Raw genomic sequence first — 13,099 nt, forward strand, 5'->3', positions numbered from 1 at the left:
AGTTTGGAGCTTGTTTTTTGTTTTTTCAATTTTTTGATCAATTCCCTGATCAGGTTCAAAACTCAGCTGTGCAAATAGGCAGTAGATAGGACAGGGCTGCTTTCTAATGGCAGTAGTTATGGCTTTGATGAATGTCAAAGCCTGCAGCTTCTTCTATTGTATCTGAAAGGATCTGGTGTCTGCTTTTTTTCGGTAGACTTCATCTGTGTTGAGTATAAGTATCTAGTGGGGTGGATACATACTAGTAACCTCCAAAGCTCCTCCTTAAGACTTTGTTCCCCAGGACTTTAGTTGTGTGGTTTTCAGGATTTTATAACTGTTAGTCTGTCACTGTTTCAGTCTTTCTGAAGAAACCCTCTTTCATTTAAATCTTGTCTTGGCATCTGTAACATCAGTTCCAGTTTAATTTTGCTTTGTGAAGGGCTTCACGTGAATTTGTTTTCAGGCTTAGCTGAAATGTATAAAAGATCTTACAAAGATGTCTGTCCTTCACAATATAAGCCAGTGAAATGAAGTAGATAAAACAAAAGCTTGGCCAGAGTCTTAAAGAATTTAAAGAATCTGTTAGAAATCTGTTAAGAATCTTGCTGTCTATGTGGCGAGTCCATGGAAGTACAGTCAGTTTGTTTAAAGAACATCTCTGTGGTCTGTTTCAAGGACGGGGGGGGACACACCCCACCCTTCTAGTGGGTGTGAATAGCAAGGGAAAATAAAAAAAAAAGATTTTTGTGTTATGTACAGTATTTGCTGCAGAGAACTTTTTTAATTTCTAGATTGTTACATGACTTAAACCCATGATAATTTACATGTAAAGGGCTCATCTAGTTCAGTGAAACTGTGTTTTAATGAGGATTGCTGTTTATGTAACCCTCCTGGCAGAAACTCATTATTCATGATTTTTATCTTGCTACTTGATATGCATACTAGCTGTTGCTGGAAGACATCTTATTGCCTAGACTCAACTCTAACCTGGCTGTGTGTAAAAGCTGTAGAATAAAGTAGAAGTAATATTGAAAAATAACATGGTTCTTGTGGTAATCTCTTGTAAGACTATTTTAATAAAAAGACATAGATATTGTGGTGAATATGGGAAGTTGTATAATAGTACTGAGCACAAGATTGCAATTGGAGAAATGTAAGATGTCATTTTCTTGGTGGTGGCCTTAAGCAAATGTGACCTTTCAGAGTTTTTTCCCCTTACATAGTAGTGAATGACACTTCCTTTAAGGTGCTGTTCAAGGGAATACTTAAGCAATTTCGGTGATGTTGGGGATGTATAACTTCATAATTCTCCACATGTAACTTTTTTTTATGTGTGTCTGATGTTTCACTTCCTTTTCAGGTCTGCTAAATCTATTCCGAAGGCAAGGGTAGACAACCAGTACAAGGGAAGTGTTCCTTCTTTAAATGGACATCCGCTCTTGCGGTATGGCCCAGATATCCAGTACCAATGGATTTAAACAGCGCTCATCACCTTCTTTGGCAGCTGCAAGGTCAAAAGATGTGGACAAAGAGGAGGCATTGCAGATGGAAGCTGAGGCATTAGCTAAGATGCAGAAAGAAAGAGGTGTTGCTGGTAATAAACAAACTTTTCATTCGTTAAGCAGCACCAGACAAAAAGCACAGACTCGTAACAAGCAGGACCATGATCTCATGGTGTTTCCAGAGTCTGATGCCAAGAGCATGGAAGATAAACTAAGTACCATTGACATAGAGAAGCTTACTCATGCTGAACTAGAGAAACTGCTGCTGGATGACAGTTTTGAATCTAGTAAAGTACCTACGTTACCAGTAAGTCCTATTTTGAGCTCATCTCTGTCTTCGCAATTTTATCTTGGGCCTATGGGTCAGAGACGACAGTGGATGCCTGGGATACCAGCACCTGTGATGTGCACTTTACCTCCTATTTACCCCTCAGCTACTTACACAAAACAGACTGATGTATTTCAAAATGGATTCCATCCAAGTATGTCCTCCTATCACTCTAGAGAACCTATTTATCTTGGTCTTCCAAGACAGTCGCAATACATTTCATACCCATTGGCAGCTACCACACCTTTCCATCCACAAGGAAGCCTACCTATATATCCTCCAGTACTTACACCAGAAATGGCAAAAGTATTTGACAAAATTGCAAGCACCTCAGAATTCCTGAAAAATGGGAGGTCAAGCACGGACCTAGAAGTGAATACTATAAAGTCTGCAGTTTCTAATCTGCCAGCCTCGGAAAGCTGCAGGGATGTTAGTAAATTTGATTGGTTAGATTTGGATCCCCTAAGTAAACCAAAAGTGGATAGTGTGGAGACTTTAAATAAGGCAGAGAATGATGGAGAGAGGGCTTCAAGTATGACTGCTGAAGATCCATGGGATGCTGTGCTGTTAGAAGAAAAGCTGTTAGTAACTTGTCATCTGGAAAGAAAAGTTAATGGGAAATCTTCTGGAGCAACAGTTACAAGGAGCCAGTCCTTAAACATGCGAACAGCTCCACTTGCAAAGTTACAGGGCCAAACGTTACAGGTATGTAAATTAGTATTTTTAAATTGCAGTATAATAGTAAAGATTAATCACAGCATTTAAAGGCACTTTAAGGTCTGGGTTTGTTTGTTAAATATTACGTGGCTTGAGCAGTGTCCAAATAATGTGATGTTACTGTTGTATGTATGGATGGATGATATTCAGAGAATTAAACATTATTGCTGAACTTAATTCCAAAGTAACTCTGGTCTTGTATAATTTTTCCACTTCTGTATTTTTAGTTTTTGGTAGAGAAAGTACAAAGACTAAAGGAGAAGTCTTTAGTGGAAAAGCCAACACTCTGGCAAGGGTGATAACGGCAGGAAGAATTGTAATTGTAGAAACTGGTTAGAGGGGAGAGAGTAAAAGTTTTGTTTGCCTTTGAGACTTTGGATTGCAGCTGTTTTGAATATGTATTGTCTTTCTAGGTGTTTTTAATAGGCTAGGAATATGCCATAAACAACAGTTACTGGTGAAGGATATTTTCCAAGTTGCCTCTTAATTCTTCCCTCCCCCCCAGATTGGGGGAGGTTTTTTTTTCCCCTCAGAAAAAGGAATATTTGCTAGACTCTGGTTTAAAGGCCTGTGTAAATTTCCATTGAAGTGAAATTTTTGGCCCCTTATTTGAAGGATTTCCTGTTTTTTCTGGGCTAGTTGTCAGTGTTCTGGCAAAAGTGTAATAGAAGGCCGGTGGAAAAGGACACCAAAAAAAAAAAAAAATCCCTAAACCCAAAAAACCCCTTTACCTCTGTTTTGCATTTTTAAGTGCATTTTTAGCAAGTGATTGCATTTTTAACATTACATGTGTGAAGATCCTGGGTCTAACTTACTTTTTTTTTTTTCTTCCACTCACTGTTGAGCTGTGATGTGTGAGCTCAGTTATTTCCTAGTATTTAGAGAGGCGTGTAAATTTGGGCTCTTCGGTAGTTTGCTTTTTCAGTTTGTCATGTTATCTAGTGATGTGTTTCTCAGTTTTCCAGAGGTGGTTTTTTGGCTTAACTGTTGACTGGATTATCTAGATTATATTGGATTAGTGCTTCTGAGGTGTTGTCTGTAGAAAGTATTATTTGACTGTTGATGGATGAAATATGTTTTTATTAATACCGGGGTTTTTTCAAGAATGCAGGATTTAAGAGTCTTTCCTGTTCGTCAGGTCCAATCCCATGCTATTTTCAGATCATGTGTTAACTGATTCATAAAATGCACAAGCTCTGCTTTCACAGTGGTCTTTTCCTTCTGCGACTTCTGATTTGAAGGCTGTTCCAGACCCTCACTGTCCTCACCAGTCACCTGATTTTCAGCAGAAATGTTTTCATAGCTACTTTGTAGCAAGTTGTTGTTCTTAGCAGAATGGAATATCAGGTATTTAAGATAAAGGACCATTTTGATGTTTACCTCAACGTAAGAGACAGTGACTTTCTGTCACCTTTTATTGCAAGCTCTGTGCAATAGCTTCTCTTTCCTGTCGCTCTTTTTTTTTTTTAAGGTGACTTAAGAAAATTTTAGTTCTCTATGTGAGAGCCTAGTGTACCATGTGCCTTGTACAGTGGCATGAATAAACCCTCATTACAGGTAGGGGCATCCTGCTTGATACACTTTTATTGCATTTGCTTTATTCATGATGGCATCACAACAGCACATATCCTGTAGTCAACTAATATATGTGATTTTTCGTAAGCCACCATCTTTTTCAAACAAATTCTTAGTTTATAGCAGACTCCTGCAGTGAATGCCCAATTGAAGGTTCGAGATTTACTTTCCACTTGTGTTTCTCCAGTCTGTGGCTAACTAGTTTTGGCATAATATTCCAGTTCTAGTCTGTATTCTAAAGTTAGCTGATGATACAAGAGTGTAAATTATCAACAGGGTTGTTTCTGATGCTTGTGCAGAGTTATTAAAGAAGATAATAAATAGATCTAAAGACAAGTGTCACTCTCCTTTCTGAAAGCTGAGGCAAAATCATCATTTTGTCTTATTTAAGGTGTTGTCTTCTGTACCTTCCCTCTCCACAGAGCTGAAGAGTCTTGTGGCTTTATATATTACTGGAATCCATTTTAACTTGACTTTTGGTAACTTACTGGGGTTTGGGTTTGGTTTTTATGGTTAAGAGTAATTGTATTTGCAGACAGCTTCTATTTTTGCAGGCTGTGTTGATATGAACTATTCATCTAGTTTGGCCCAATGTCCTTTCTTACAAGTTATTTCCTGTTTGATAGCTTTTGCACCTTAGATGTGCTTATCCATAAGTTAAAGAAATTCAAATCCTTGTTGCTTAAAACCCTAATATCTGAGGCCAGTGGATTTTAATTAGATTTCTTAGTTTTTTCGAAGCTTGTCCTCCTGAAATTATCTTCTAAAAAGTGATCAAAAAAATAGTATTGAAATTCAACTAAAATAGCAAGGAGGTATTTAATGTTCTTAATTTTATACCAGGAGGTAATTTCCAGCAATGCATATATAGTTGTAGTAACATTAGGTTTCTCTCCTTAGCCAAATGCAACCCTGAGGTAACAATTAAACCTCTTCTTTTTCCTTTGCTCATTACGTTAGAATTTATTGTTTACTCTGGCTAAGCTTGCATGTGTACCAATGGCTTATAGGTCTCTAAACATCTTTATATAATTCACAGCAAAATTTACAGGTTTTTCTGCTGTAAAAAAAAAATCAAAGTGTCACGTAGTGGCATAAAATGGCAATGTTGCATCACTGGTGTGACTTTATTTTAAGTAATCCCCTTGTGTAGTGCTTTTATATTCTGGTTAGAGTTGCAAAGTGCTTTGAGTACTTATTTGTAGTATTACATAACTTCTTTAAAAAGAGTTCCTCAGTGGAGGAAAACTTAACATTTGTATAGCCAACTTCTTGATTTGAAATGATTGAGTTTTGTGTTGAGCGCTGACCAGCAGTAGTTGAGTCTCGATCAAAGGTGTTTACCTTTCACTTGGTATGTTAACTCCCTGTTTCCTTGTATGATTTTTTTTGTTTTGTTACTGTGTAATTGCCCAAAGAATACATGTAGTATATACAATTGCACAGGGTTGTCAGTAGGTCTTGTGCAGTTGCCAGAAGTATTTTTATGTGACAGAACTTGTCTGAGATGGTAGAATAGAAGAACTTTTTTAAATTTAAGGTATTATACATGCTTCTGAGTCTTGTTCCATGTTTTGTGGCTGTACAGCTTTCCTGCTCCAGGCGCTTCCTGTGGTATGGCTAACCCCCAATTATACAGAATTTATCCTTTTGAACTGATTGGTGTTCGTGAAACTAATAGTTTAGCTGAAATAACTAGGTTTAAATGCAATTCAAGTGCCAGTTTTGGGTTGCATATATTATCCCTTCTAAGTTTGTGCTATACTGCTTAAACAAGTTAATTTGAGCAAAAAAGTTCTAAAAGGCAAAGTCCTGACAGTCCCTAGCTCTGTATGTTACAGATCTGATGCCTTTTCTGAGACAGTCTAATTTGACTGTATTGTCTGATATGCTCTAATGAAATTAGATGCTCAGCTAACTTTGTCAGCTAATAATAAATAACCCACACACTCGTTAAGTAGTTATTCACTAGTTCAAGTATGAATAAATTGTGATGATTTTCAGAAAATCTATAGTGCAGTCTGTGTGGTTTTTTTTCTGGACTTCTGGGTGGATTAAATGTTTCTATAAGCATTGTAAAAGCTCTGGATGTAAAATGTAACTGGTCAGAAGGCTTTATCCTCTGTGTGCAATGACCCTAGGTTGGACAATGAGCAAGCTCTTCAAGATCAACTTATTCCAGGGAGTATCTGGCTGGAGTTTCACGAGTGCTTCAGGCTAGTGGTGGCTTTTAGACTACAGATGATTTAGTTCCACCTCAGCCCCACCACTTGTTCCAGCTGCTCTCTGCTGTTTTCTTACACTAGCATTCGTATGGCTGTGTTCTGAATTGGATCAGAGTAAGATATGGATTAAAAACTGCCACAGCTTTGTGATTTATTTTTCTTTAAGTTTATTAGATTTTGTTGTTTGAAACTGGAGATCTCTTTTAGCAATTATTCTTTAAATTGGATACTTCTAAGATTGTGGTTTACATTTTGCGGAGCTGGGGGGTGCATGTGGTATCAGGGATTAAAATAGTAGTAGCTTGATAACATGAGATTAGTTCTGGGTTTAGTGTTCTGAATGCTACTTCCTTCCAGTGTACAATTTATCTTTTCCAGCTTTGTAGGAAAAGGTAGTCATGGGCAGAACTGATGTATAATGGTTCTTCCTAGGACTGTACTGAAGGCTGAATTGCAGAAGTGGAGGAAAAAAACACTTGTCTCTGTTTTCTTCCTCTGGTTCAGCAAAATCTAGCCAAATTCTAATGCAATGGGTCACTGCTGAGAGCTCGGAAACTGTTATTCTTGCAACTTAATCTTAGCTGGTAATGATACTGTCAAATTACCTCTGTAAAGGAGTCGCTGGTCCAGTGAATCTTTATTTTTCAACTTAGTAATGGTACACATTTTTCTTCTTATAGAAGTAGACATAAAGCTAATAGTAAACCTCAGACTTCTGAAAATCGATCATCTACACATGGCTTTGCTGGCTGTAGGAATATATTTGCAGCTATTTAAACACTGTATTATCTTTGAGTTGCAGAAAGACAATGGGACCACTGGCATGCTGACAGAAAACGTGCTTCTCCAAGAAATTGAAGGGCAGAATCAAGAACTGTCAGCTTTTTCTCAAGCAGTTACAAAGTAAGAAATTATTGAACGCAAATTAGCTTTCAGAAAAGATAAAGCCAAATAACTAATTTTCAGTTAGGTTGATAGGGACAGTCCAACATTTATTTTTGCTTGATGGGGTGGATTTCAGTATGTGTCCTTTTCCTTTTTCTTATCCCAGTTTTTCCTGGTTTTGTCTTGTTTTTTCAAGAATGCAACAGGATTGTTAAGGTGTTCAGTACCAAGGATTTTGGATTATCATATCTCCTCTTTATTCTTTTGGTCCTGTGACTTTCACTTTTCCCCCCTGCTTTTATAATACTTTTTTATCCTCAAACTATTTTTCTGTATTTCCATATCTGTATCTACTTCTTCTATATATTATAAATACAGTTTCTTTTGAAAGAATTTGAAGTCTTTCTTAGTTAATGCACCTCACTGAATCCTGTCACTCAATGGCTTTCTAACCCTTAAATGCTCTCTTTTTTTTATTGCTTCCACAACTGGAATTCTGTAGCAAATAAATCTTTCAAACTTGTTCCTGCTTTGGTCAGGTGGTAAAGTTTCTTAAAGGCCATACCAAAGAACATGGGACTTGATAACCTAGTGTGGTACTCCTATTTTTTTGCTTGCTGCCACAATTTGCTTTTTTCCTACAGAAAATAAACAAGGAGTCATGCCTTTTTTCCTTTCAAGATCAAAATCCAAGAACTAATGGGGGAAATGGAGATCTTTGAAGGATAACAGCTGCTTTTAAAAACAGGCGTGTTTATGAAATGAAAAGCAAACTCAATAAAATCAGTGCAAAGTCATATACCTGTGAAACTTACTGATTAACAACGTTAGGACAAAGCTCGTGTAAAATAGTCTTGTTGCAGCAGTTTCTAGTTAAATCTAATTGCTACCCTTTCTTTCAAGACCCAGTGCTTAAACTGCTGTTGGGCTTCTCACTGGATAACTCTTGCTAGTGGGATTCCCCCCCTTTTTTTTATTCATACTATTGTAAGGAATCAAGGTGATGAAATAGTACTCTTCTTAATCTCCTGTAATACTGCTTCAGTGTTGGCTGAAGGTTAAGGTTAAATACCTATTTAACACAGATAAAATAAAAAGCAGCTATCAAAGTACTGTCTATTCATTACTAGGTGAATGTTTTATACTATTTGTATCCTAAAGAAAAGCTTTTCCCCTACTTCAGGCCTTTTCTCAACTTCCACAACTTGGAATAACTACCTTCTGCATAGTATCTAAGCTCAGATTTGAATTCCAAAAATTAAAACATGTAAAGAGTTTTGTAGTGCTTTGTACATAAAAGAAATTATCCTTTTTATAAACTCATTTTTAGAAAATGCTATGGATTAGCTTTTTTAAAATTGTTTTAGAACTTAGCTTATACAGAAGCTGGATATGTCCTGTAAGCATTGACCTATTAAGTATTTTGAGCTATATGGAAAACCTGCCTAATTATAAGCTAGGTTTTTTCCCATCTAACTACTGCTTGTGTAATTATTGTGGGCAGTGTTCTGTTGAGAGTAGAAAAATTAAATGGTGTTTTGTACATGCAATTTAAGTAAAGAGCAAAAGGTAGTCTTTACTGTTCTGGCTTGTGGTTATTACCATGTGATTTTGCTTTAGTCTTAGACTTAGCCATTGCAATGTTTCATAAACCTTCTCTACTTTCAGATTGAGGACCAAGTTTCCTTATACTAATCAGCAAACAAATCCAGGCTTTGTGCTGAGTCCAGTCATGCTGCAAAGAAATATAAGTGGGGAGAGTGCCAGTATCAAGGTTTCTATAGAAATCGAAGAATTCCAGCAACCAGTAACTTTTACGTGTGATGGTATGTTTCTGCTTTTTAAATTGGAGTTTGCTTGTAAGACTTAGAATGATGGGTTAAGACTGTACACTCAGTCTAGGCCAATGGCTTTCAGTTTTTGTATTCCCTGGGTTTCGGGTGTGTGGATTGCTTGTGGGGAATGTGGAAAAGGTAACTGAAGAAAGAGCCTAATTCTGGGTCAGTGCCTCAATCAGAAAATATTTAGAGGCTGACAAAGTGAAACATCTTTTTAGAAAGGAGAGCCAAGTGAACCCGAAGGGCTTTTCGATCCACAGCTGGGAATGTTAAAACAGCTTTTCAAGAGTTTGACCTACTTTATGGTAACTGAGGGAACGATGACACCAGGCTTGAGATTCTTAACTTTAAATTAATTTTTTTATTTCAACACTCTAACATATGTTTAAATAAATTCTTGCAGGCTATCTAGAAATTCAGACAAATTGTTGTTGGGAATTAAGAGTAAATACTGAAATTATTTATCACTTCAATATATGTTTATGAACACAAACACTAAAATAATACTGTTGTGATGTGCCACAATTAGCTGGTGTACTTTTATGGGTAACCAGGAGTATTAGTTTCGGGTGTAACGTTCAGGTTTACCTTGTTCTTGTACGTAAATTCACGTTCCCTGTGCAGTCTAGACTACACAGCATGTTGTATTAAAGGCTGTAATTCTGGATGCTGTTAGTTTCTGGCAGTTCTTGGTGGTAAAACAACTGAGCAACTTACTTTTTTAGCCTCTATACTGCTGTAGTCTCTTAGCCCTTGCGAGGGTTCCCGTTTCCAGGCCATGTTACCTGGTAGTGGATCTATGTTGTGGTGAGGTTTTTTAGCATTTGGTTCTCTAGCTGTAACAGTGTAGATGCTTTAGAGTTCATTGTTCTCAAACAATATGAAGTTACTCTATTGGGAAACAAGCGTAAGTGTTTTCATTCTATATTAATTTGATGGACCTTATAGTTATTCTCATGTGATTTAATACCCTTTTTGTTAGGAAATGAGGTGGACTGTAAGTGTACCCTAGGAAGGGTTTCTATTCTTCATGCTTAAGACTACACTTGCCTAATATTACAGGCTTAATCCTTTCCTACAAAAGACTTTAGTAGCATAACTAAAATGTTAAGGCGTCAGTCCTTTATTTCTAGAAGTTTTGTGAATACTTTGGAATGTGTTTTGCATTCTAGCCCCAGATATCTTATCATTTACGCTCTCTGCTTGCTTCCTTTTTTCTGATGCTTCAGCATCACAGTTTTACTAGTCACAGTATGAACTAGTTTTAGGTGTATTTAAAGTTCTTCTCTTCCTTCAATTGCTTCTGTTCTTGGTCAGATTGTTGCTTACCTTAGCATCCTAATGCTAGAACTACTTTAGAATAGCTTTCAGTCCTGCTTAGAAGGAACTGCAGCCTTTCAGTGTTCTGATGACCTGATGTGTAAGAAGGGATCCAAGAGGAACACAGTTGAACTTTTAGAGCTTATTTGTGTATACCTATTTATTTTGCACTGGTTTGTTAGACTTTATGTGGAAGTACAAGTCTACCTGCGCAGTCATTGTGTGTCGGCAAGAAATGAACATCTTTCAATAGGATGGTGTGCGGGGAAAAGGCGGTAACATGATCTTTGCATTGCTCCGCTAGGCTTTGCAGGACTGGCAGACCTTCACCAATGCACCCTGTCGCTGTAGCCCATAAGCTGTTACTGCATCTTTTTATTCTCTGTTGACCACCATATTCTCTGCTCATGGTAGTACAACAGTTTCACTCTAGATTAACAATAAGTTAAATAGCCTTAATAATGAGTTAAATAGTGGTTTTGAATTCGTAATTCTTATAATTCGCTGTTCTTGAATTCCGTATGCTCATTCTTCATATGCTATCAAATACCTCTGTGCTTGTAATAACTAGTCATCTGTTAATGAGATTAAGCACTTGCATTATCTTGTGGGAAATACTGTTGTGGCATTACCGCTCTGTATCTGCCATAGTAGTAACATTTCTTAAGAAAAAGAAGATTCAGAAAAATTAGGAAGGTCCCTAGAGGGGGAAAAAACTCCACTCAAGGTACTGATGAAAAACTAAAATGCTTTTATATAGTGTGTTTTTTACAGAATTTTGAGGCACTTGGTGACATTGTTTGCAAATGATTTAAAGGAGAAGATCAGAAACTAGTAGGGAAGTGTAGAGAGCATTTTGTACTTAAGATGTTTGTGTTGTTAAAACATGCCTATGTATTTTTCCTCCGTGACAGCTGGTGGCTGTAGGGCAATGGATTTTGGATTTGACTGGGATTATCTTTTGCTCTGTAGTTGCTGAATGGAAGAGAGACTGTTTTCAAAAAAGCCTTTGGAGCCTGATGTGAAAATACTGGTAGTTAATAGCTGCTTTTTGCAATGGCTTGGTGATGCTTGCTGAGATCTGATCTGTACAATGTGGAAACTGTCCTAGACAAATGGAAAGGAAAAAGAAAAAAGGACTTTCAGTAGGATTTGCATCTGCTGCAGCTGACACTCACTTCCTCAAAAGCAGAACAAATAGAGAAGTTCCATCTCCAACTCTTCAGATAATGATTTTTAAAATTCAGGCAGCTTTGGGATCACTTACCTATTTGAAGTCCCTGTTAAATAAGGCAATTGTATAATTTAAAAAGGTTATCTTCCTATAAAAACTCCTGGAAAACAGATTGCAGACTATTTTTGTACTTTTGGTTAAGTGACTACACTATATCCTAATTTAAAAAAGATTTATTGATTTCTTAAGCTACAGGTCGGTCTTATAAGACACCTTTCCTTGCACAAAAAAGTGAAGATCTTAAACTATGAGATTTAGGAGATGAGAGAAGACTTAAACTTCTATAAAAGTATAAAAATAAATTTCATTAAATAACTACAATTTGAGTGAACAATGGTTAATATCACTTGCTGTAGATTTATCTTTAACTTTTAGATCTAATTTCTTTAAACAGTGAGTTCCCCTGTTGAGCTTATAATAATGCAGGCACTTTGCTGGGTGCATGATGACTTGAATGAAGTGGACATTGGCAGCTATATCCTGAAAGTCTGTGGCCAAGAAGAAGTTTTACAGAAGTAAGCAAACTTTTTTTCATTAATATTAAACTTCATGCTTTTTCATGGCACAGTTACTGGAAACTATATCTTTAATGATTAAATATGCGAAAGCAGAAATCTTAAACGTAGGAGAGTTACACTTTGCACAAAGATCAGAAGTCTTTAGAGTTGCTCTGGGATACAGCAAAGTAGTTCTCAACAGCTTCCTAGAAATCTTTTCTAATCTGCAGTCTGTTGTGTTGAACACAAACAGGTGTTTTTCCAGATGCAGATTTCTAGAGCATTTCTGTAGATGGATGTTGTCGTCTTCAGCTGCTTCTCAAATCCCAGCAACCAGGAAAAAAAAAAATCTACTCTTTTTTTTAAATAATCTGAACTAATCTGTTTTTGTTTTTGTGTTTTTTTTTTCCTCAAAACAAATAGATTATTAGTTCCCATTAGTTTTCTGGGTTAGACTATTTGGTTTCATTGTAAGCCACAGCAGAGCTTTAGCAAAAGTATAGGCATCTGTAATAGTATGCTAAGACTTCTGCAGAAGCAAAAAATCAGATAAAGTAGTGTGATATGGAGGTTGATTCACCATTTCCTTATTGTGAGCCAACAGGTTACCTTAAATGTTCCGTGTGAGTTTTTTGAAAAAACACTGCATATTTTTAGGGTAACTATAGGTTTCTTTTGTTTAACAGTAAGCACTGCATAGGAAGTCATGAATATATTCAGAACTGTCGGAAGTGGGATACAGAAATCAAACTGCAGCTCTTGACCCATAGTGTAATATGCAGAGATCTGGCACGAACAGTAAGTACCTCCTAAACTGCAGCAGCAATATAAGTTGTCAGGAGGTTGGGAGTTTGCAACAGAGTTGATGAATCTGAGGTGTAACCTTTTTGTGTGATTAACAAATTAGTATGTCTGCATGGTGTTGGGAATTGTATTCTTTTATACTAAGAGGAAGTGAAATACATACTGAATTTTCACAAGGCGAATAATATAAGT

At 36.7% G+C, this 13,099-nt stretch overlaps 1 protein-coding gene across 2 annotated transcripts in view; it reads left to right on the forward strand.

Moving 5' to 3' along the window:
• Nucleotides 1-1,407: 1,407 nt before the first annotated feature.
• Nucleotides 1,408-13,099, forward strand: part of PIK3C2A (phosphatidylinositol-4-phosphate 3-kinase catalytic subunit type 2 alpha) — a gene marked incomplete at its 5' end in the record, with an annotated part of 38,909 nt that continues 27,217 nt past the window's right edge. The window contains 5 exons of one of the 2 annotated variants that reach the window (XM_082000119.1): nt 1,408-2,517; nt 7,126-7,232; nt 8,883-9,040; nt 12,001-12,121; nt 12,790-12,901. In XM_082000119.1, coding sequence (XP_081856245.1) covers nt 1,408-2,517; nt 7,126-7,232; nt 8,883-9,040; nt 12,001-12,121; nt 12,790-12,901 — 1,608 coding nt within the window. The remainder of the gene's footprint in view (nt 2,518-7,125; nt 7,233-8,882; nt 9,041-12,000; nt 12,122-12,789; nt 12,902-13,099) is intronic. The other variant, XM_082000120.1, reaches the window with a different exon arrangement.

This window comes from Phaethon aethereus, assembly GCF_964289735.1.
Source record: "Phaethon aethereus genome assembly, chromosome: 5".
NCBI classification, from domain to species: Eukaryota; Metazoa; Chordata; class Aves; order Phaethontiformes; family Phaethontidae; genus Phaethon; species Phaethon aethereus.